At 47.9% G+C, this 25,580-nt stretch overlaps 1 protein-coding gene across 8 annotated transcripts in view; it reads left to right on the top strand.

The window, feature by feature from the left end:
- Window positions 1–25,580, top strand: part of cdin1 (CDAN1 interacting nuclease 1) — a 60,004-nt gene that overhangs the window by 33,109 nt on the left and 1,315 nt on the right. For 7 of the 8 annotated variants that reach the window (XM_027011610.3, XM_027011612.3, XM_027011613.3 and 4 more), the window contains one exon: window positions 22,620–25,580. This exon is cut by the window's right edge and continues 1,315 nt beyond it. In XM_027011610.3, the coding sequence (XP_026867411.1) occupies window positions 22,620–22,755 (136 nt within the window). In that variant the 3' untranslated portion in view covers window positions 22,756–25,580. Of the gene's footprint in view, window positions 1–17,449; window positions 22,493–22,619 lie in introns of those variants that run through there. The other variant, XM_081721491.1, reaches the window with a different exon arrangement.

Raw genomic sequence — 25,580 nt, 5'->3', positions numbered from 1 at the left:
TCGGTGCCAGGGAGCCGTGCGACGGATGAGTTGATAATTGAGTTATCCATCTCCCCCAACTATCAGAGTTGCATAAAAATTATTCACCTGATGGTGAATATTAAGCACATAATAAGCCTTGTGTGTGTTTTAGGGGAAGTGGGTGTAGTTAAACACAGCGAGGAATGAAATACGACTCCCAGGGAAGCTGCTGCCACCCCTGTGGACGGAGGGCGGGGCGAGGCAGTCGTCCGCAGGGAGGCTGCGGGTACGTACACATCCACACACAGTCCAGCTGGATTAAAGGTGCTATTTTCACTTACATTACTTGCACTGAGTTAGAGAGTCTGAGTCCCCACCCTCCGTTTGCGGAAGTACAGTCACCACTATTGGGTTTGTCCACTCTGCTGTCCTCTGCCGGCCTCTCCCTCGGCCTGGTGGGCGCTACCCTCTGCCGGCCTCTCCCTCGGCCTGGTGGCCGCTACCCTCTGCCGGCCTCTCCCGCGGCCTGGTGGCCGCTACCCTCTGCCGGCCTCTCCCTCGGCCTGGTGGCCGCTACCCTCTGCCGGCCTCCCCCTCGGCCTGGTGGGCGCTACCCTCTGCCGGCCTCTCCCTCGGCCTGGTGGCCGCTACCCTCTGCCGGCCTCTCCCTCGGCCTGGTGGGCGCTACCCTTATGCTTATAGCGCTTATTGACCTAAACTGAAAAGGATACACTAGCTCATCCCTGCGTACCCCCTCACATACATGCTAAGGATCCTCAGCTGCGTTCCAGTCTGGTAAGGTGACACTAACGTCGTGTTTGCCTCTCCAGAGTCTCTTGATGGCTGAGCAGACCAATGCTGTCTTAAATTAGTTCAACACAGTATATTCCCCTGTCACGCTATATATGCAACTTACTTTATTCAAAAAGCTATATCAAATTTGGGAAAAACAAGGGTTTTTGTTTGTTTGCTGGCTCGCATGTGCCTGTGTAAGAGGCGGACAGGTCTAGCTGGCCGTGGGCTAATCAGCTGTGGAAGCCATGCGCCGGAGACGCGTCGGCACTGGAAATGTTAGCGCTCCTAATAGAGGCTTGAAAAGGTTAGATCTGATAAAGAGCTGTCAGAGGTTGACAAAAAATGATTTATGGCAATATAATAGGACGATATGGCTCATTTCTCCCTCATATGAAACGGGCTTAAGACTTTCGGATTTGTCATATACGTCACGTGGTGTGGCCGCTTGGAAGCGGCTGCCGTGATGCGTTCTTGTCAGCACTCGTGGCTGATGACTTCAGTGATCACTTCAGGTAAGGGTTGTCATTTAAGGACTGTTTCTGAGTGCCGTTTATCCATCAAATATTTGTTGTCATACACTCAGCCAGCAAGAACCTTTGTTATGTCGCTTCCTTGGAAGGATAGTGGGGGAAAGGATTTTTGACTGATTATGCTCGATTATACTTTGATCTTGAATAAAAATACTTCTTTCTTTTAATTTCAGCCCGTGTGTTGACTTACCTTCAGACTGACGGTTCCTGACCACCTTAAACTTTTTCCAATTAATTTTGTTCTTTAATGTCCTTGATTTTATTGGCGAAATTGTTGATAATTCTGTGATGGTCTTAGGCTGGTCAATCAGATAGCCCTGACATGAAAATGAATTTTTTGATACAAGAAATTGGACAATGTGCTCATTTTAATGAATATGTCCATCATACTCTCACTTATCATCGCCACGAAAGGCCAAGAATATCTAATTAATAAATACATACTGTAATGACTTCTGAGGCAGAATGTTTCCCTCTACTGTGTGGGTGCGCGCGCGTGCTGCACAAATATGTAGCGTGTGTGTTTCGCCCGGATGGATGTTTTGGGGGTATAGGTGTACTGGCCCACAGAAGGCCATCAGCGGGGGCGAACAGACAGAGCGTGTCACCTGAGTGAGAGGCCGCTGGCCCCACGGCCCTGCCTCCCCTGATCCCGGTGAGGCCGGACATCACTGGGCTAACCCCTGAGGACAGTCCCTCTGCCACTGTCATCTGCGACACGCATGCAGGCGCACACGCCTGCCTGGAAGGCAAGAGCCATAGCGACTCTCCGAGCTCTTCAGTCTAAGATCACAGCATATATGTAGACTGTATTAAGGCGCAAGGTGCATGGTTTACATTTATGCAGACGTGGTTTAGCTAAAGTGGATTTTTGGATTTATTTTTGGATCTGTGAGGGTGGGGTGGGGGGTTCTTCAGGCTCAGTCTCTTTTCTGGCAGCATTTTGATTCTCTTGTCATGATGTTTTCATCTTGTCTCGTTCCATGCTGATCAGTGCCAGTCCTTTGTGCTCAGTGTCTCAGACCATACGTTTGGCTGAAGCCTCATGGATGCGCGCCCCGCACAGCGCAGAATGCCCTTGTGACAGTTTAATCATTAGGAGCTCTAGAGAAATAATGTTGACATGCGATGACTTCTCGGAATTTGCGACCCTCGGTGCATGACATTTACCGCCGCGGTACGCCCAAGTGTAACGCAAGACGTATAACGGACAGCTCGGAATACTAATGGCAAATGACAAGGCGGTTTCATGCTTTAAAGATTTCAATGCATATTTAGGCGCATTGTTTAATGGCTCTGCTTGTAATCCAGGAGCTCCAGCCTCCCAGTGGCCACGGAATTTCTCCTCCTCCTGCTCTCAGCCGTCGCTTCCCTTATTTATTCTTGAGTGGGGGTGAAGAGGGGGTGCTGACGCATTGTACAAATTTGTCGTGTGAATTGAGGTTAAGAACAGCTTTGAAGCACAGGAGGTGCGGTGAAAGCAGGCACGGACACACGGGCACCCGGCTGGTGAGTTCTGAAGCCTCCCGTCTGACGTTTTTTTGCGTTGGAATGAACGCCTAACGGAATCGGGGCCATGCTCTTGCAGTGAATTCCTCTTTAGTTCTGGAATTTTTCGGTGAACGTAGGGTTTTGCTTTTCCCCTCAGCAGACTGAGATTTATGTCATTAGGGGTAAAGAAACACATGCATGCTTGTAAAGTGCCCCCAGCCCCCGTCTTCCTACCCCCACCAGCCCACTCCACCTTCACTGACCTCCTGGCTTTCATTCCAACCAGAAGTCAGCAACATTTGTCATCCTGGCGAGATCTTGTCTGGGCGCACAGAGAGCGCTGTGACTTTATTAAAGCGCCTCTTTAAGGCCCCAGTCTTCCAGGAGAATTCCGAGGGCTGAAATGGTTTTGAGCGCAAGCATGTCTGATCCCAGAGATGTTGGGGACTGCGGGTCTGTGAACACGAGGGAGAACGTTTCCTGCTGCTAAATCCATCAGGCTCTTGGAACATATACAGATACAGTACTGTATTTAACACACTGATGGCAGTAGATGGCAGCCCATGGGGGTGAGGGCCTTTTCTGAGGTGAGAGTCTATCTTGTAGTGCGTAAGGCTTCAGAGGTTTTATATAGTATTCTTTGAAGGCTGTCATTATGCTAAGAAGCACAAATCTTACTGATAGATAAAAATAAGATAAAAAAATCTTATGTTTGCAAGTACTTTGAATGTACAGTTTTCAAGCTATGGCTATATAGTAATTATAGTAAAACTAGTCAACAATGATTTTCCTTTGTGCAAAAAGTATATCTGTGTTAGTGTTTTGCCCAGTGTAATAGTACCAATGACAATAGTAATGGAACTGTTGGGCAGAGACGTTTTAAATGCTGAATATCAGCCATGTTCTGGGTTAACTGTTCTACCAGAGGGTCTTCCATGTTGGTGAAATGTTTTGAAATGTTAGTGTGCGTTCGGTAGTTTCCCGGTAATGGTGCAAAAGTCATCGCTGACGCAAGTGCAGAGAGTCAGAGCAGTAATATGTCTGTTTACATGACCCTAACATGCCCTACAATTGAACTGAATATATGAACTGGCTATTTCCATCAAACTTAATATCCAAGGAACTGTATCGCTTTGTATTTTCATTTCATTTAGTTTGGAATGTTAGTTTTTAATACCATGTGCACAGAGAATACAAAACCAATGCACTGAGCCACCCAGCGATGCTTTTTGGCGTACAGTGAAATGTGAGGAATGGTAAGGCACCCCCCGCAGTTCCTCTCAGACCAGTTGGGTAGGCTCGTTGGAGACGAGCTCCATGTGGTCAGTAAGGCGGTCAGACGGGGCAGTAAGGTGGTTGGGCGGGCAGCGGCGCACAGGCCAACACCGTGGTTTCGTGCGCCGAGGGCCAGGGCGAGCGTTGAAGCATGAGGCCGCTTCAGAACAGAAGGACACCGCGGCCTACTTTTAATGCGGCCAGTTGAATGGAAACAGTCTGGCCTTTTGTTCCTCCACAAAGCAGCCTGCCCTCGACATTTGGTCCAAAGGAGTGGAGGCACTCGTAGGGGCGGGGTTTGGGTTTTTTTGGGAGGAAATGGACAGAAGAGAGTACATATTTGGTATTTGAGACTTTTTTTTTTTTTTTGGACATCATGAGCGTGTGATTGCTTTTGGAGCACGATTAGCTGTTTTATGTGCACAGCTGTTCCAATTCATTGATATTTATGAGGACCATGATACGTGGACCTCTGCTTTCAGTCAATCTCCCAAGTGTCCACAGGATGGACTGTTCTTCTGCAGTTTTATTGGTTGCTGTATGTCCAAGTTTTGTTTCGATGAGAATTTTTAAAAAAGATAAACAGGGAAACAGTAGCATTGTTATCACACTATAGACTACTGGTTGGGGGCTTAATTGTTTCACTGTTACTTTGCCTGGTCCTGTTTTTGGCTTGTGCTTTTAACAACAACAACATTCCTGTAGACTTGGTGAACGAGAGCCCTCCGCTCATCTGGGAGTTCATGCCCATCTCGTGTCGGTTTTACAGCAGCGGATGTTAGAGGTGGACGGCTCGAGGTGAGAGGCGAGATGGCTGTGATAAGTGGCTGTGCATAAATAACTCAGACGTATCCCTCCGTGTATAAATAACTCGGACGTACCCCTCCGTGTATAAATAACTCGGACGTACCCCTCTTTTAAGGCCCTCGTCCCCTGCACGGCCCGCTCGCTCGGCGTCTCGGAGCTTGCGCCCGGGCCATCAATTACAGCCCGCCGCCATCATGTCATCCTAATCGAGGAACAGATGTTGGCCCATTCCGACAGCCCTCATCAGGGAAACACATTGGCGAAAGGGATTGGCTCCGGACCGCAGTATCCATAAACGTCACCCGGGGGTTAGTCGACCTCGACTTGGGCTTTTGTTTTGTTTCTCTCCTCCCTCCACGGTTGCTTCGCGGTGACCTCGTTGAATGTGATCACGGCATGCCAGCCTGAGGTTGATTTTGTTTCTGTAAGGAGCCTTTGAGCATTTCAGGCTAAGAGGTAACCCAAGCAAACAGAGCTTATGAAGGACAGCTAGCCTTCCAGACAGCATGCCTGTATATACCACAATTAGTAAGCTCATGCGTTACCATGCTAAATATATATAAACAAGTCTCCATAAAAACAAACATGCCGTGCTATACAAATCACTTCCTATAGTGTATTCGGCTTTATGGGAAATGTGGCAGGGTTTGGGTCAGGTAAAAGAAGTGATTTTATATTTTTTCCCAGGTATCACTTGTTGGAATGTTATTATTTTTGTTCTTGAATGTGAGAGTATTGAACATTGTGTAAATAAGACATTTTTCATCTCTTCTGTGGATTTTTATGCGTTTCGGGTTACTCATATTTATTGTTACTCCATTTTTCTTCTGAATTTCCTAAAGAGAAAACATGGAGAGGATGTCTTATGTTCTGATTTCACAAGTTTGTGAAAGGAACACTACTCATCACTTTCACTAGCAAATCTGAAGTACTAATGCTATTTTTAAACAGTCATTTAATGCCACCTATGTCTATATCAATTTTAGGTCAAATACGGTATGTCTGCTTTTACGTCACAGTGCTTCTGGTTTAAGGTTCTTGCGTCTTGATTGCCTGGTGTGTTAAGCACAGCTCACTTCCTCGTAGTGAACGTCCACATCCTAATCAGAGACAGATGAGAAGTGGAGAGCCCTGACCTTTGGTTTCACTCCTCTGTTCAGACTGATGTTTGATATCTTTCAGGTCGGCGAGATTCTTCTGCTGCGCACACACACACACACACACACACACACACACACACAGTACTGTAATCAGTCGAAAGTGCTCGGCCCCTCTTGATGCGGGGGCGTATGCTGCCTCCCGCTGCCAACATGGTGCCCTTTGTTCTTATAGATGCCATAAAGCAGGGCCATAGTGCACCTTCGTGTTTCACGCTGTAAGGGACCAGCAATGTGGATGTGCATTCCCGCTGAGTGTGTCATCACTAGGAGGAGTTTTTTCCGTTCTTTTTCCTAGCGCCGTCCCGATAGCCGTCCAGATCACGATAGCAGGGCAGGAAGAGGTGTTTTAGCCAGCCAAACCTCGCCACCCTGCCGAACGATGTCCACAGTGACGTCCAGAGTAACCCAGCCTAACGTCTGTGGGATGTCTTTATCAGCCACTGCGTGCGCACACGCCCCCACCCCTGCCCACCTATCCCCCACCCTGCGCCGGCTTCAGCCGCGGCTCCGATGTGTATCGACTGTGTGCTTTGAGTGACCACTCTTATTTCTATTATGAGTTCATATGTCAGCTGGGCTAAAGTCCCAGAGAAAATGGAGCTGTCTGGTGAAAGCTCTCTCCGATAGAAGCTGCCACTTCAATTTCAAGGCAGCTGTGGCTTGCTGAGATCGCCTCACTGTCCCGCCTGACTGCTTGGATTCTCTTCCTGCCGCGATTGTAATGAATGTGAAAACTATTAAATTTGCGTAGAGTTTGGCCACTTTTAAACAGCTCCCTCCCCTGAAGTTCTCCTCCTCCCCAAACTGGCAGAAGGTAATGTGAAATGTGCTTAAGAAAAGTGATGTTTCTTCAAGCCTGGCTGAAATGTAAATGTAACTGATATATACCCATTATGACAGCAGGGAATGTTTCTCCGTAATGGCTTCCACTGTTAATTTGAATCATACTGGAAGGCATGTGTGGCGATTACATTCGTAAAGTGAAGGGTAGTGGACGACTCCTCACCTAATCTGGCAATTAGCATTGGTGGGCGCTCAGTTAGCGGACCTGCTGACAGGCGGCAGCTCCCTTCAGCTGCCTCTCCGGCCCTGGCCGGACCCTGTGGCCTGCCGCCTCCACTGGGAAGAGGCCTTCGCTGTGGTTTGAATTAGAAAGTGGGACACACTCTTGAGTAACGATTGCAAAACATTTTGCCTGAGCTGCCCGGGTGAAACCAAACACTGGGGCGTAAACCTTCAGGCCTCTGTTGCACCGCCGGACATCCTTCTCTTCATATCCCCGAGTTCGTGGGAAATGCTCAGTAGAGGTTACCTGTGGCTGTCCAAGCAAAGGAAAGCAAAAGGTCATAGACTAAGAGAATGCTTTCACTGTTGGCTGAAATATTACCGGTGTTGTCGCATGTTATTTAGAATGTGCAAGCAAACACATTTTAATCGGCATTTGAAAAGCTGCACTTTCGAAACGGTTGACTCTGGCGGAGAGGGGTCACATAATTGCGACGCTTGTTGTCATGTTTGCTGGCGTTGATGCCACTGAATGGAAAGTTATACGCGACCTGTCTAAAAAAGGAAAGGAGAGGGACAAATGAGAAACTGCTCCGGGGTCTTAGCATGCAAAGAGCTGGAATCTTCCCAAAGTGCTCGGCCCCCTTTTTCCTGTCGGCCCTCCTCTCAACTTCAACCTCCAACCCCTCCCTGCATGCATCACCGCAAATGAAGGCGGCCCACGCAGGGCTGACATGGAGGACTCAAAGCCCCAGGGCCTTCTTCCTCTCCTCGGGTCCGCCTGATCCCCCCCCCCCCCCCCCAAAAGCCCAGGCCGCTACTCCTCTGCTCTCCCAGACAGACTTTCGGAGTGCCCAGTCATAAACACAGACTCCTATCACGCTCCCGCTCCTAATGACTGCCTTAACAGCACCGGCGGAGGCGGCATACGCGTTGTAAATTGTGTTTGACAAAGCGGGCTCTGTGGTTTTGTTGCAGCGTGTCTTTAGCGATTACTCAGACTTCCTCCCCCTGCAGATATGCGGCGCAGCCACCGGCGAGCACTGCCAAGGTGCGGCGTCCTTATCGCTCAGATTGATTTAGGGCGAACCCCTGTGACAGAGGTCATTGTGCGCTGAAGTTATCCATCACCCAGGCTTTTGATTGTCTCCAGAGTGTCTGCACTCGGGATAGGCGCCATGGGAACGGGGCAGTGCGTGCAACGCGGGGGCACAGGATTGCCCCAGAGAGCACAACAGCAGAGCGTGTATCAGTCTACGTCAGCCTGCGGTCACCAGATCCGTCCTGTGTGATTTGCAGGTGGAGGCTTTCGTGTGGTGGACGCGATCGCCAGACCCAAGTCACTGTCTTTATTGATGACGTTTTAGTGCTACAGTTTAATGTTTTCACATTTTTAGGCAATAAATCTCTTTTGCCTTGATGAAATCCTCTTTGACAAAATCACCTTTCATCAGTTTGTGGACATTTGGAACATTCCACAAAAAATATTTTCCAAATATCTCAGAGGCTCTTAGTTTGTGGATTATGCCAAGTAGTGGTAACATTTCCTCCTGAGAAAAGAATTTAAACATATTTCCCCATGTCAGTGTTTTTCCGATTTTTAAAAAAAATAAAAAGTGTTATTTCAGCGGTCTGAAGATGGCTATTCATTGCCATCAATGCTGTCTGTGGCTGTATTATCTTCGATCTTAAATGTCATATTTTTTCTGGCATGAAAAATTAGGAAATCCTATTTTCAAATATGCTATGATTCATAATAATATTTGCCTTTTGGATACATCTTGCCAAGCTTTTTGCTGGTTCATAGAACTGTCTACTGTTGCCAGAAGACTTGTTTTTGATGTGCAGTGTAACTTGTGAAATGTGCAGGAGAGTCTGGCAAATGGACGCGAGTAAAGAAGCTTCCACGCAGCAGGCGCGTGGTTCCTGCTCGCCCCGACACGGTAGCTGCTGATGGTGGTGCCAGAGCAGGAGTGGTAAGGGACCCTCCTGCTGCGCGCCCCAAGTGCTTGATGGCTTAAGAAATGACGCTTCAGTCACTAATCAAAACCGGGCCAGCTAGTCTGAGAACCCAGGACTTGTACGCTGGATTTTTCTTGAATACAAGGGCCTCTTATAACATTTTTATGGTTCTCTCCTTGCATTTTATATATATATATATATATATATATATATATATATATATATACACACACACACACACACAATTTCAGAGGAGGCTGAAACATGTCACATCCTATTACACAAATTTGGATATGCTAAATTACTGCAGGAGGGGCTTAGTGTGTCCCAGGCTCACCCCTTTTAACAGCTTGCTGACGGTTCACTTGTTCGGGGGAAATATAGGTCTTTAACTATTGGAAGTTGTCTCAAATTTTATCATGTCGGAAGATGATGTGGTTTTGCAATTCAAATATTTGCTCCTTTTCCTTCCCAACGCAAAAGAGCCGCTTTGAAGCCGGGAAGTTCTCTCATCACCAGTGACAGTGAGGGTGTGTGCCGTGACACCGCGCCAGGCAGCGTCGCACTCCTGCCTGACGCGTATTTTAAGCCCCGCGCAAGCGCCAAATCAAAAATGCATGCAAATGTCTGCCGATGTTTCGCATGTGAATATTTTGACTTGCATGCTTGCATATTCGGGTGGAGCGCGTGCAGATAAACAGCATTAATCAAGGCTACTTGATATGGCCGGAGTGTGCGGTCTGCTCATATACGAGCCCTTGCGGTTTATTCTGCTTCTGCTCTGTGTTGATGAAAGAACTTGGTAATTTGATGTTGTTGTTTTTGGGGGGTTTGGGGGGTGGGGTTGGGCGGGGGGGGGGTGTTAATGCACTTGAGCAGCAAGTCCGGAGTTGATTCCCTTGCTAATTAAACTTCTTCCACTTGAGTTACTTCATTACACACAATGGGCTTTGGGAGGGGTTTTTTTTTTTTTTCCCGTAACCCCGACCTGCTGAAGTGGCTCTCTGCTCATTAATACACAAACGCACACCACCTCTTTAGAGGCCTGAGAGAGAAAATCACCTGGTTTGGTTTCTTCTTTCCCCCCACTTGTAGGGATTTCTTTAACCTTAAAGTACTGAATTGTCTCCAGATTATTTCTTTACTAATAGAAATTCCTGTGAACTTTTTCTTAGAGTTTAACGAGTGCAGTATGCTGCACATTAACCCCATATACAGACCCTTCAAACCTTCCACTGGCCCTCTTCAGACATAGAGAATATATAAGATAACAGAATTGTCATTGCAACAAGAGCCCCCTGTTCACCAAACCCTGTAATTTCATTCTTTTCCCCCCTTCACTCTTTCCCCCATTCTTTTTTTTTTTTTTTTTTTTCTCCACCTCCCCAACAGCAATTAATCTCATTTTTAGTACAATTTCCATGCCGCTCCTGAAGTCAGGCAGTGTCCCCTGTTTTGTTCCTATTTGGCTTGGTTCCTGTGCATAGTCATTAAAGGTCCAATTAACGTCACCCTTTAGCTGAAGAGTGCTCATTTTTATTGGGGAGCTGACAGTCGCCACCATGAGTGCCGCAGTGTAATATGCATTAATTGCCCCGTAACACTGGTAATTACCAGTTCTTCAAGCCTCTCAGTAAACTGTCATGCCCAGACAAGACTGCTTTGAAATAGATTACTCATTAGGGAGACCTGCCCTGTTTTCCAATGGGGCTCGCAGTGTTGGCACAAAAAAAAAAAAAAAAAAAAAAAAAAAGATTCTAGTGCAGAACAAATAGTTGCCAAAAGCAATTTCCTATTACAACTTCCCTGTGACGAGCCCTGTGTGTGTGTGTGTGTGTGTGTGTGTCTCTCTCTCTCTCTGTCTTTTTCACCATCTCAGTTGTCACATGGTGTGGGGGTCAGGAGCAAAGAGAGGGGTCCGCGGTGGATTTGCCCGCCTCCTGTAATTGCCCCTGACGCCCACAAGGCAGCCTCATATGTGGCACCTGCACCTCCTCGGGAGCTCTGTACACTGGGGGTCAGCAGTCGCTCCCTCTGCTCCTGGTACCTGGGGCTCTATCATTTTATCTTTACTTTGTCATTTTTGTGCACATTTTGATTGGAACTTTCAGCTCACTGGAAGATAGCGATGTTCTGAAATGGGGCTATATGCATATACTAATGCTGACCCACAGTGTCTGTATATGAGTTTGCTCATACCATCAATCTTGTGAATCAGACCACTGGCCTACATGAAAATAACTCTTTTGAACCTATAATGAGAACCTATATGTATGTTAGAAAGAGTTCAAGTCTCATTCAAGACTTCTAGACTCATTCAAGACTTGAATACGTAATACAAAACTGAGACAAAAAAAAAAGTGTTTTAGCTGATACAAAAGTCCTCGTGCTGTATATATCTAGATCTGTTTGTATACTTTTTGTGATGCCTCATGTTTTATTCAAGTGGTAACACACACGTGCTCCTAACTAATTGAGGAATTGATGAAATTCATTCATTTGTTCATTAATTGATAATCTCATAACAACTAACATTTGATATCCCCTCAGTTAGTATAGCACCCTGTGTGTTATCCCTACTGTTAGTGCATTCACATTAAAAACTTGTCTAGCAGTGTCAGAGGAGCTTAGTGAAGAAGTTTGAGGTCCGATTCTTGTACTGCATCCTGAAAAACAATCCCAGTACTGGTGCAATGTTTCACTTCTTGGTAGGCGACTCTCAGACACTGCTGTATCCCCCGTAATGCCATTGGATTGTTTAGTCTCTCAGTAACCAATCTTTAGGTGTTGCCTTAATATAAGGAGATTTCTATAATGGAAATAGTAAATGAAAAAAGTTTAATTAACAGCGAAATTATAATGAAAATTTGAATAATGGAAAAAGATGCTTTAAAAAGTCTGGTTTACCACCAATGAGGATGAAGAAAGAACACGGGGACACTCACTCTCTCTCTCACTCACACACACACACGCGTGCGCGCGCTTACACTTGTTTTATCTCCCTTATAGCACCTGCTTCAGCCAATCTGCTCCCACTCTTTTTAAATTAATTTTGTCACAGCCTTTCAGATTCTCACCGGGCAATGTGCTAATGAAAGGAGATGGTACAATTTGAAGTGACCAAGTAGCAGAGAGCACAGCACAGCTGAGCATGCTGGGACGCCGGGAGACAAAGGAGAAGCCATGCGCTTCGTCACTGATAAACCCATTACACTTCTCATTAACACGCACACATCCCGCACACATCCACACCCATCCGCGTGCCGAGGTGCACTCCGCCTTTCTCCTGGATCCGTGCACGTGTTTATCTGTTGGTGTTTGGCAAGCACCTATCAGATTGTTTATGACAGGACTAATTGGGATAATTGAAGACATTAAGATTACCTGTCAGCTGTGTGTATCCAAACTCCGTGTCTGGCTGACAACTAGTGACAAGCAAGGGACCTTGCAGCATCAGTCATGATGGCATTTTCCAGGGCCATAATGAGGACAATGGCGGCCCACTCTAATTTGACGCGGACGGGCTTCTCGGGACGGACGGGCTGGCTAAATTAAGTGCGGGTGGGAGTGGCGGGGGGGCGGTCAGGCCTGCCTGGGCCTGGCTAAAGGTGTCCCCTTTGGCACTCTGATGAAGAAAAGTGAAAAGGGCTCCAGCCTCCCCCCTCCCACCACCAAGTGGTTAGGACCATCAGAGGGGCGGAATGACCAGCACATGGCGGCGGCGAGGAACAGCCTGATGGACTTGGTTGATGTCAGCAGTAACCGCCCACACACACAGACACCAGCTCCGGCAACCTGACTCACCTGCCGTTCTGTTTGTGTTGTATTGCGTGTGCATTTTAGCCAGGGTTCCCTGTTTACGAACACATTTTCTTATCACTGCTATATTACTTTCTGCAAATATTTTAGCTGTGGTCTATTGCAAACAAATGCATTAACATATCAGTACTATATTAGTTTCTTACAGCTGTGGCTTAGTTTTGTCCTCTCATCTCTCAGCCTGTCACTCTGTTTATGGTTTCTGTTTAAGTGTGTGTGTGTGTGTGTTTGTACATATATATGCACCTACTCTGGTGCCTCCTTGGTGAGCCTAGGCAGAAGTGAAGGGGAGTACCAGTGTTTCGCTCATCACAGCTCCAGCTCAGTTCACCGAGCACCTGTACAGTGTAGTGCCGTGCTGCCAGCAGCCCAGGCCGGTGGGAGGCTGCTCCTGTCCGGGGCCTGCTGTGCTCGAGGGCTGCACGGTCACGTCCTAGAGCTGCCCTCCCCCCGCCCCCCATGAGCGGCGGAGAGACGCTTTGTGTCGTTGTCGCCGCCGCCGCGCAGCAGAGCTGTCAGCCTTTGGAAAACGGGGTCAGACTGCCGGAGTGACAGCCTGTGCGCGCAGTGCCCTTGCTGCAAACCTCCACATCCCCCCCCAAACGAGCTAAAATCAATAGCAGATTGCCCGAGGACTAGTGTTTGGCGTCAGCCTGACCCTTGCGCTTTACCCACCCCTTCTTCTGTTACATGTTTCGAAGTATTTAACTTTCCGTTTGATCCCCTGGCTAATGAGTGTGGCCAGTCCACCCAGAGGAGGCTCTCAGGTGTCCCTGAATCCCGTGGTGCGGTGAGCGAGCGCAGGAGAAGTCCTGACCGGGCGGCCTCCCACCAGGAGCCGCAGTCCCACTCGGGTTTTGTTTGCTTTGTAAATGTTTTAAAACGACAATGAAATTCGATTTGCTCATCAGAGCAAACACTGGCGTGGTCCCATGTAGCTGCTGTGTAGCAGAACGGGCCCAGTGCACCCCACCCTCTGGCTCTGCTGCTCCCACTCACCGCATGCTAAGAGTTAAAGATGATGTGCAGTTTTCATATTTTTACAGTTTTTTCTGTGATGCCTCTTATTCTATGAGCTAGAAAACTAGCACATCTGCATACACATCTGCAAAATGGAGTGCTTGTGTTAAATGCATCAAAGCTATTGCTAAAGTCTGCTTTCCCATGCCTGCCATATTTTTGGTTTTACTTGCTGTTAATGCTTTTTTTTTTTTTAAATGTCAGGCAAAAACTATAGTGTCTATGTGCAACATGTATCCAAAGGCCTGTCTGCAAGTGAGTCATTTCCTTCTGGCTATAAGAACATAAGTAGGTGTGAGTGTGCTGTACTGGATATTTGTGTGTGTGTGTGTGTGTGTGTGTGTGTGTGTGTGTGTGTGTGTGTGTACTGGCTCTCTATAACACCCACAAACTAAAGGGTCCCATGCTTAGCCAACTGGCTGGTGATGGGGCCAAATGACGCCATGTGCCCCCATGGGGCTAAAATTACCCCCTGGAATGTAAATATGGTGCTGCGTTAGCACGAGGCTGTCTGTGCCCACCGATCCCCGACTCCAGCAGGTCCGCACTACAGGACGTGAGCAGGGTGGACGCCAACACCAGCCTTCAGACCCGCTTACCTGGCAGCGGGGCGACACCCGGATGCTGTGTGCGCCAGCCCGATTATTGTCGTTAATCTGTGCGCAGCAATTTTCGAAACTGCGCTTGAGAGAAAATCTCTGCTCTCTGTTTGTGCGGCAGGGTGGCTGGGGTAACAGTCCATTACAGCGGCTGAATAGCTGTAAGCAATATGGACTGAAGCAAAAGTTCAGATGCCGTGACGCTGACATGTTGATTTAGTGGCGGTAGCACCACCGTGCACTTCCAGAGGTGGCGACTTGGACAAAAGCCAGAGCTGTTTTAACGCAGACCTTCTTTTACACTGCTCTTATTTTGTTGGTCCCGTCCCCCTCCGTGGTTTTCTCCTTGGGTGTCAGAAAACCAACTTTCACACCTATTTATAAGCAGTGTAATTTACGCCTCCTCCAGCGTCCTCTTCCGCACCAGCTCTGTGTCTGGGATCCTTATGTGGTAATTTGCAGCCATCGGAGGATCGCTTTTAAAAGTTAAAGTCAGCCGTTCCGGAGGGGCAAGAAAATAAACACGGTGTCTCGCGTTTGCCGCGTGGCTGAGAGTTGCGGTCCGCTTCACCCACGCGTTGTGTGCGCTCATGCACAAGGTCAGCCCGGTCGAGCCGTTAGCCACCAGAGCTGTCCCGAGCAGAGCGGCAGGCCTGTTTATCTGGCCGGGCAGCGGCTCCCTCTGCGTCGCGGAGATGAGGGGCTATTCAGCAGTGAGGCGCCCGGGCCAGTGCAGCCAGACTCGGCTCAGATTACACTCGGCACTGTCACTGATTACCAGCGCAGTCGCGGAGGGGCTCCTGGTAAATTGGAAACACATTAACCGGCAGGGTTAAGGGCAGGATTAGGCCATGGCGCGTAGCAGGGCCGGCTCAACACAAAATGGAGGCCGTTCTCAGGGATTTGTTCCTTCTGCCCCAAGAGACTTTGGCTAATTATCGACGTGGGCTGCTGGGAGTTCGGAATAACAGGTTAAAGGAGCGTGTATCCCCTTGACGCTGTCATGGGAGTGCCAGTGATTCTCAGCATCAGGTTAAGCGCTACCTCACCGTGTCAGTGAGGGCTCATCTGCACGTCAGCACCGTGGGCTCTTCTCGCTTCCTTACAAAGCACGCTGTGAAATTTCAGTACGTTTGGATTAATGAGAGGGAGGTTTACACAGTCGTTTGTTAATTGCTCACCCCAACACTGGCTTTTGTAGTATGTTTTTCAATAAATGCCCTGGAACATTTTGGAAAAGTTTTTGTGTGCTGGCTCTTGACCAAGCTTAAATGTGGATGATGAGTGTTGTGTTTTGGTTTTAAAGAATCAAGTCCAGTGTGACCCAACAAAAGTATTTTTGGTGAAAATAATGATTATCATATCACATTCAAGGCTTTTAACAGAGGTGGGTAGTAACGCTCTACGTGTACTCCGTTAAATTTAGTTAAGTAACCTTTAGAACAAATTGTACTTTTAAGAGTCACTTTAAAGAGGGTACTTTATACTCTTACTCGAGTTCATTTGCGAAGTCAAAAATTTATTTTTACTCAGTTATATTTATCAACGTTCCTTCCATTACATTTTAAAGTAATTTTTACCCTTTGTACATTTCGCCACAACCTGTCAAGTGTGGGAGGGTTAGAGAAATCCCTAGAAATGATCATTGAGGGCCACCACTTTGCTTCAGTAAGTCAGACAAGTTGGACAGTAGAACGACATGATGAACAGCGAACAGGCACATTTTCCGGCGTGGGACTCGAATGATTAAATTTATGAAAAATATATCGCTACATATACCGTTCTTTAAGGTTCACATATCTGTGTGAAATCGGTGCCTTCTCCTAATGTGCAATTATATAAAAGTAAAGTGTGGTCCTATATCGATATTCTAAGAAAAAATGGCTAGCTAGCTATCTTCGTTTCTGCAAACGACAAGCAACAGAAAAATATACGCAGCAGCTGAACTGAACTCATGGCTTGCAGGAAGGAATACATGCCAATATTGAGGGATATTTTTGAGAGAATAAAGGTGTCAAGTGTCAAGGTTATAAAAATTAAGGTTTGTTATTGATTCATGTTATTCATATTTTGCCCACATACAGGTTCTGTGAGCTAGGTAACGTAGAATATGTAGCTAGCTAGCCAGCTGGTCTGACTAATCGGTAGACTAATCGCAGTGTAAATATAACGAAAAGCAAAATATCCTGCAAGTGACCTTGAACAAGAGCTCATATAAACTGTACTATTCACAACGTGGTCACCAAATCCAGCGTCGCTTGTGACTTATGTTATATACACAATATTTCACCTAGCCGATAGAAAAAAATCCGTAGGACCGAGACCCAGAGCAAAGAAAACCTTAAGTGTTTTTGCGCACTGAATACCAGAATCCAAATGTTTTCAGAATTTCTCCCATCAAGCATAGATTTTTTTTTTTTGTTCCCTTATATTTACATCTACATGAATGGCCTTTAGTAGATGTGATGTACCAAAGTGCTTTTAACTGTCTACTTAGGTTGGACAAATAGTTTACAACCGATTATACTCAAGTGTCATTACAGCAGGCCTATGGGAAACTGGTATCAAGGAAAGTGGAGCCCGTCTGTGTCGGACACTGCACACTGAAGAGGGCTCTTAAACATGGCACATATTTTAAATGTAATAACAGCCTTATTCATGAACAAGTAATGTATACTTATTGGAAAAGTCACTTAAAAACTATGCCTGAGAAAAACATCTTTAAAAAACATTTGCCTTCAGTGTAAAAAGAACAATGGGGACAACATATTTTAGTTTGTGGGCCTCATATATATATATATATATATATATATATATATATATATATATGAATATATATATATATATATATATATATATATGAATATGCTGTTACTTGATTTTATTGTTTCGATTAAAGTAATTCGCTAATGAGTAGTCTTTATAAAAGATACTTTTGTTACTTTTGCTTAAGTAATCATGTAAATAGTTACTTCTACTTGAGTAAGTATTATTTTAAAATGACAGTACTTTTACTTGAGTGCAATTTTTGGCTACTCTACCCACCACTGGCTTTTAAGGTATTGCAAAACGCATCATAGTTACAGTAAGTAGCAATATGATATTTTGTCCATATCATGCAGTCCTGTTTAGAGTACTAAGCTTTGTTATTCATGAAGGACCAGCAAGGTCCATGGCTGCAAACTATTAAAATATTTCTGCATTGAGTTTGTTGTTGTTGATTTTGCAATGGGCAATTTAAAACATCACTTCTTCGAAATGGGATTGTGTAATGAAATGCCATCTGAATGTATCATCTTTTAATGAATCCACTCTTAAGAAGTTGTAATGAAAGCTTTTGGACATTTGCATGATGGAGAGTACCATTTAGGGTGATGGGGAACAGGCCACTCCTAAGGATGGGCTGAACTCCAGGTCACCCGACACTTGATCCAGAGCGGTGGGGGTGAGCGTGGGGCCTCCAGTGTGAGAGCAGTCCTAGGAGGACACTGATCACAGGGGAAGGGGGTGGGGGTTATTGCTGCATGCTGGAGAACTGGCTGAGTGGCACATGCTGAGTTCTGGAGCTTTTACCAGAACATCATGGTGTCAGCAGGGCACGAGGCTTCTCCAGATATCCCATCCCTCCCACCCATTGTGCTCCCCCCATCCCCATACATATTCTGGCAGCCACGCGGAAGCATTCGGGCTGTTTGGCTTTGGCGCGTAGATAAACCCGGCCGGCCACATGTCGGAGCGAGTCCGAGCGTGACGCGGCAGATCTGAACAGCTTCGGCGACGGCAGCAGAAGCAACTTCCCAATGGGAAGAGGCCACGGGTGTGTCTTCCATCCCAAAACCGCAGTTCATTTTAACAAAGACCAAATGCATATAGGGGACAGCTTTCGGTTTCCGTTTCTCTATCTCTGTAATTTTAGCCTGGCCGACGGCTGTCTAGGTGCGTTCGTGTGCAGGTCTTCCTGATTGCTGACCCTGTGGCCCTGGCCACGTCTCCCTTCCTCACCACCCTGTCATTTCAGAGGAAATTAAGTGGCTAAAACTGGAAGTGCCATCTCCTTAGTCATTATCACGGACAGGCCAGGCGTTTATTGGATCTCACCTCACCAATAGCGCGGCGGTCATTAATACAGCGAGCAGACGATAATGAGTGCTGTGCACTTTTACGCAGTTGCAGCCACATGCTGGACGGGGGTGACTGTCTTTTACCTTGGCGAATTAATGAGGTCATCACTATGTACGGTGGGCGGGGCCTCAGCCGCCACTGCAACGGGTCTGAAGGAGACGTGAGCTGTAAGAGAACCCTGGTCAGCTCTCTTTTGCTGAGTTGTCCAGGTTCCCAAGGTTTCCGATAAAGGGCCTTTTTTAAAATCCATCCTTAATCTCCCCGATCGTAGTGACACACAGCGCCTGCAGGTCAAAGGATGGCATCCGTGTCGCATCCTGTCTCGAAAGGCCATCGACAGCGGCAGTGAGAGAACATAAAAACGTCTTCTAAAATTACACCTGGATCAGGACGGGATGTTTATTGCAGCCTGTTGGAGCTTAATTACAACAGCGGTGTTTGAAGCTCGTTTGGAGGCTGTGCTTTGCCCATCTCAGAGTCGTTTGTGTTTTTCATGTACCTGAGTGAATTGAGAGCTTCCAGCACAACAAGAGTTTTCCTTAGCAGAGAGGATGTTAATGGCTGCTTTCTGGGCTGTTTGTGATCTTTAGGAAGAGTGGACCAGCACACAGTGCTTGTTTGTGTCGAGGGCTGTGTGGTGGTGGTGGTATCGCCATGCTGCTCCAGTTAAACATGGGAGACGGAGGTTCTGTGCTGATATCGCCTTGCTCGCAGCCTTGAGTAATCCACCCCCCCTACTGTCACCCAGTTCAAGTCCTATAAATAAACACCAATTAATCACCAGCAGAGAGCCAGGCCAGACCAAGGCTGTGACAGCACAAACTCTCTCTCTCTCTCTCTCTCTCTTTCCCCCCCACCTTTCGGTCACCTTAGGCTGTGGTCCAACCTGGTCGTATACTTGAAGTCATGCCACATATTCGGTGTAATGGATGTCAGCACTTTGCCAGATGTATGCCATATTTAACACAGGTGTATGTGGACAGTGCTTTTTGAATCTCTTCTCAAGTGTTTATTTATTTCTTTTTCATGCGACAGTAGTGGGCAATGGCAGTGGGCTCATGCTCTCCTGCAAATTTTAATCTGCTCAGTATGTGCTGTGTCTCAGCATGCGACACTGTTGTGCTGCAAAGAGAAATACAATTAGCCATGCAGTTGCTTCCAACAGATCTTTTGGGAACTTCTCGGCTCCCCTTTTCACTTCCAGTTTAGGCCTCGTGCACTTTTATGATGGAAAGGTGTTCCGGGGAAGTTGCTAAGAGCTTCTCGGGGAGAGCTCGAGATGACACCGTGGAGGGCTGTAATTAGTTATTTAATTACGATGCGATTACACGTGCACAGAGACGGGCGGAGGAGGCCAGGCTAATGGCAGCTTACTCTCACAGCACCTCCATTTGGGTTTTTGTTCTTAAGAGCTGTGCTCTCATTAAGCTGCCGTCTTAAGCAGCATGGCACCTGCTTCCAAATCGAGCGCAGGCCGCTCGTTAGGGCTAATGGCAGCGTGTCTGCCTGCCGGCTCTCCCCGCCGGCCCCACACTCTGCCCGCCAAAGCCGCCGTGCGCCAAATTAGCTACATTTCACAAACAATTTCACCAACTCGTTACGCAGTTAGATGTTTATTGGAAGATCACCGAGTTTCTCCTGAGCGTGGCGGGTGCCAGCTTCAGGTGATGGAGCACTGGCTCACATAATGGACCACAATTACCGTCGGAGCTGCGTGTCGTTTTCCATGTTATTTATGGAAACCTTTCATTGAGATTTTCCAGTATGTGTTTTGAAACAAGTCACAAGTGTGACTCTTTAGCCTGAGAGCCCCTGAAATTCCCTCCTATACCCTCCTTGCCTGCCACCGCTAGCAGCCCAAGTGTTGTATGAGTTTTTATTTATGTATTTTATTTTTAAGTCTGGGATTTTATCTCAAGGTCTCCCTGGCATGAGCGTTATTAATTCAAAATAGAATTCAAACTCCATTTATTTTCTTTATGGCACAGCGGCGGTGACACTGCTCCCCAGTGTTTATCATTTTGCTTGTTTCAATTTGTGCCTGGCTGCCCCTGACAACCCAGGGACATGATGTATCGTACACTTGCGCCTTATCTGTTGATGTACCGTTTTAACCTTTTCAGAAGGTTGCTTTTCCCTCTTTCGGGCCCCCCCGCCCGTTCCCCTACCAGCGCTCCCTTACCCCTGCCAGCGCGACCTCGCAGTCTGAAAAGAGCAACACACACCGATGCTCAATAAAAGTCTATCGTAACCTCTCTGCAAAGTTATCTAATGTAAATGTTTAGATTTTGTTTCCATAACATTTCCATAAAAAGAATGGCCATCCATACAGCAGCGCCACGGAATATGGTACTCTTTTAGAGTGGGGGGGGGGGTCCCCCTCCCCCTCCCCCTCCCCCTGCAGAGTGCTCTGCTGAAAGGCTCAGCTATGTGTGACTTTGTGGTGAACTTGCAGTGCATCTGTGGGCCCTCTTTCCAGGCCTGTTAGTTTTGGCCTGGATGCCCAGAGATACTGGACTGTAAATCACAGCCTGTAAAGCAGGGAATGCATGGCCACGGTCGCATGTGCTCGCTCCGCGCGGGGTCTGCACCCTCCGCACCTTGGGTGTGTGGTGGGGGGGGGGTTCAGGGTATTTATACGGTCCAGGTGCCCCCCCCCGTCACGTCCGGCATGGGTCAAACGGTTCTTTATTTATAGGCACAGCGACGCGTCGCAGCAAAGGTCTAAAAGCCGTGGCCAGGATCGTGGTCATGGTGACGGTGACTACGCCTTAGATGGCTGTGGTGTTTGAGGTGTGTACAAGAGCAGTGTGGCTAACCCTGACTACCACGCCGACAGAGATGGCCGCAATGCGCCGATGGCGTGATTGATCACAGTTGGAGCTCTACGAACTGTTCCTGAGGGGCTGAACTTCCTGCCGCGCCGCATAGTCCGTTAGGCGGCTTCCTGTCTGCCTCTAAGCCCCATTTACTGTCTCTGGACAGTGTATGTCACTAAATTATGCTGTTTCCAAACTGGATTTGTGTGCGTCTCTGCACTTACGAAAAAAGCAGCTCAACTCTGACATGGCTTTATGTCTGGATCTCAGAGTTCAAAGAGCAGCTCTGATCTTTCCTCGTTGGATGAGCCCGCTGCCTTTCTGCGGGGCATAGTAAACGCCTCTGAAAATGATTCATGGGACCTCAAGAAAAATGTGAAATAACACTATACTCTTCCAGCAAAGCTTGTAATAATTACTTCTGTGCTTTCTCGGTGGTATGTAGATATATGATGTGACTAGGAAAACACAAAAACCTGTGAAGATGGAAGGGGGTGGGGGTGGCAGAAAACGGTAGATCTGAATTTAGTCTGAATGGAGCTTTTCTCAGCGAGCGGCCGCGCGCTGTTATTTATAGCTCTCCCGAAGTGCAACGTGAGCCAAGGAGAAATGGCTGCTCTAAGTGTCCATGTGAATGGAACAGCTGGACAGTGCTGGAAGAGCTCCGATAGACGCAGCGGCGGAGGGAGGCCGGCCGGCGCTGGAAGAGCCCCGACGGACGCAGTGGCGGAGGGAGGCCGGCCGGCGCTGGAAGAGCTCCGACGGACGCAGCGGCGGAGGGAGGCCGGCCGGCGTTGGAAGAGCTCCGACGGACGCAGCGGCGGAGGGAGGCCGGCCGGCGCTGGAAGAGCCCCGACGGACGCAGTGCTGCACGGCTCTTCCGGGCCGTGGCCTCCCAGCTCCACTCGCCTCTGGACGTTCTCCACGACCACTCTCAGCCGCCGTCCCTCCCTGTTGTTGTTCTTGCTGAAGGTCCATTGTGGAGGGATCCTGCCCGTGCATCGTCTGCTGATGTTATCATGTGACTGCTTTTGTTTTATGCGCTTAGTCATGCTTCCTAAAGGGGTGGATCAAAAGCAAGTGTTCTACTCAGGGTTTCTGTCCCCGCCCCACACCTCTTGTTGGATGTAGGTTTTCGTCATTGGCGCGCACACGCCAAGAAAATCCACTTGACCTCTGTACCGCAAGTTATACATCTCATATCTACACAGCGTGCGTGTTAGGGTAATTCTGAACTCTGATCTGTATCTGCAGGTTTGGCCCGGGAATGGTGATCTACTGGTACGGCTTCCTAGCAGAACTGGACTGCCAGCGGGACAGAGGCATCCTGCTCAAAGACTGCTTCCCCTCGGACATCGTAACCCTGTGCTACAGCATGGGGTCGTGCTGACGTCGGCCAGGGGTGACACCTAGGCTGGGAGGGGCGGCGGGCCACGGCAGCCTGCACCGGTGAAGACATGAATCCGGAAGCAATTTAGCCTTCCTGCTGTGCGAGACTACTGGCAAAAATCTGCCCTGAACTCCAGTCGACCTCCCCGGCGTCGTGCCGGGATAGTGCCTCCTGATTTTGCGCAGAGGCGTGGACTGACCCCAGGCTGCCTGTGCCCTGTAGCCCTGCAGGAGCAGAGGGGGCAGCTAGTGCTTCTTATCACTGCCCTTCCCCTCGTCACACTGCCCCCTCTTGCCGCGTGGCGGGGGGGCTACTCGTCGGCCTTATCGGCCCGCTTCTCCGCGCTTTCTCTCTCCGGCTCTGACAGGGCGTGGCCTCTTTGGAAGCCCATTTGCTGACGCTCTTCTTTCCCTGTGTACTGTTTTTGATTCAGGATGTCTCGCACGTTTGCCGTGTGTCAGGGCAGTTTGAGTGATGGTGGTCTTTAACTCCCAGTGGTGTTTTTTTTAAACCGTATTTCACGTATTTGTTTAACTCCCCTTCAAAGCAAAGTTCAATAAAAGCAACAGTCAAATAATGAGCAATTTGTTATTTGTCGTCCCCTCCATCCCCCAAGGAGTTTACTTTTGTGGCGCAGTGTCTCTATTTAGTTCCTTTACTGCAAAGCAATTTCAGCTGAGAATTAGTGAGTGAAAAAAACTTAAGTTAAAAAACAGGCAGTTCGTAATTCTTCAGCTCCTGCATGGCATGTAGGGTAGTGGTAGCTTAGTGGTTGACTTGTAATCAGAAGGTTTCTGGTTCGAGGCCCACCACTGCCAAGTTGCCACTGTTAGGCCCCTGAACACGACCCTTAACCCTCAATTGCTCAAGTTGTACTCAGTCATAATTGTAAGTTTGTATAAAAGCTAAATGCCATAAATGTGAAGGCTGGGATCAGGCCGTTCGGAGCTGGAGTAGCGTGCTGAGCTTCCACCCTCCTCTGTCCCTCAGTGCTGATGATGGGCCCCAGACCTGCCCTGACCTGTTCCTCTCAGGGTGCGCTGCGCTGGGGCATTACCCATCCCTGACCTCCCTCTCCCGGCTGCCCTCCGGAGAGCCCCGCTCTCCTCTGGCCTACTTGGGGCCTCAGCGTGGCCCTTTTAAATAGCAGTAAAGTGTTGCATGATTTGTTATCCTTAAACCTCTAACCCTTAAGCAGCCCCCACTCCATTTAGGCTATGAGGACTGGGGCAGTGGGGGTGGGAGGGGTCAGAGAAGGGTCATGTGGCAGCCATGATTTCCTCTGTTGGGCCCGTTTCTCCAAGCGGTACCAAACAGCGGGCCCCCAGAGTCTAGTTAACAGACTCGTATTGCACAGCCATGGAACGCTACGATATTACTTTACAGCTCCTCTCTGATGCAAAAACAAGCTTTTTAAAAGGAGGGAGTGCAATTTGGAATAAAGAAGAACTGTAAACAGCAGATTCAGTTCCTTTCTGCTTTCAAGCCTTCCTGCCATTGTGTTTCAAGATGGCTGTTGCGCAAAAGAGGAGCTGGGGTCACCCACTATAAATTAGTTTCTGCACACAATGAAAACCAAATGCTGCTTTTTTTCCTATAACCTGTACTAGAAAGGACGCAGGAGATGAGAAGAAGCAAATGAGATTTGCGTGATGCAGTTGCAGGTTTCACAACACGATTCTGTTTTTTTTTTGTTTTGTTTTTTTGTGCATGTTTTCATAGCCAGCCTCCACGCTCCGGTTTTAGAATCATTGTTCTTGTCACAACAATCTCGCTCATATGGCGCACTCCAAATAAGGCATGGAGCTTTCATCCAGCAGCTCTTTCCCTGCGTTCTGCCTGCAACGCAGGACGATACTAAGTATGAGAGATTAATCTTGCAGCAGCATGCCATCATATTTGGTTAAAACCATCTGTAAAAAGTGTCCTCATGGCCAGACTGCTTTTCGTCTGTACCGAGAGCGTCGTAGTCTGTTCCGAGGCCTTGCAGCAGGTCAGTCTCGAATGTGTTTCTAAAACGGAGGCACGGAATGTTCTGAGCAGAGGCTGCTGTTTTTAGAGGCTAATCAGAGCTTGTGTGGATGTCTCCTCAACCAACAGTCCAGCCGTCCGTTCCTGCCGCATGTCCTCGCCACGGCCGAACGATCAGACCGCAGCGGCGTTCCGGGAGCTGCCTGCGTTAATGTGGGAGAGAGGCCCACGCTGCGCAGCGCGGATCAGCACGCTGTCCGTGCAGGCATCTAGGGCTCGCTGCAGACTAGCGCTCAGGCAGTGACCGCAGCCTGGAGAAGCATGCACAGTGGAAAGCATGTTCTGCAAGTGTGTTCTAGAAGCTCGAAGACACCCCACCCCCCCTTAATTTGTTTACACACTAAAACTGCAGCATGACCCACTGAAAGAGCACGGACTCGAATTTCCAAGACCACATCTCTCAAAACCCGAACATTAATCACACTTTACAGAATTAAATCACACTTAAGGCAAAGCCTTAAGGAAAATATCTTTTATTTACACAACAGCCATAAAAACACCCCAGTGGACCTCTGCTGTTCAGTACAACCTAGTCAACCTGATCAGTGAGCAGCTCTTCTGTTTGATAAAAGAAGTAACATTTGTGAAAAATACAGTCCACATAAATGATCAGGTTTGAAGAGGAGGAGGAAAAATCCCCTTGTAACAGTCTTTCAGGAGAGAATAGCTACAGATTGTTATTACAAGCCAACTGGATATATGTGCAGGCACGAAATAGCTTTTTTGGCTGATGTTTAACTTTGGCTGAAGTTGTAAGCACTCTGCACACAGCTGTGTGCACTCCACCATTAACA

Source organism: Electrophorus electricus, chromosome 10, assembly GCF_041902795.1.
Source record: "Electrophorus electricus isolate QZ-2024a chromosome 10, ASM4190279v1, whole genome shotgun sequence".
NCBI classification, from domain to species: Eukaryota; Metazoa; Chordata; class Actinopteri; order Gymnotiformes; family Gymnotidae; genus Electrophorus; species Electrophorus electricus.
Note: the sequence above shows the minus strand (reverse complement) of the source record. Positions and strands in the feature narration are given on the sequence as shown.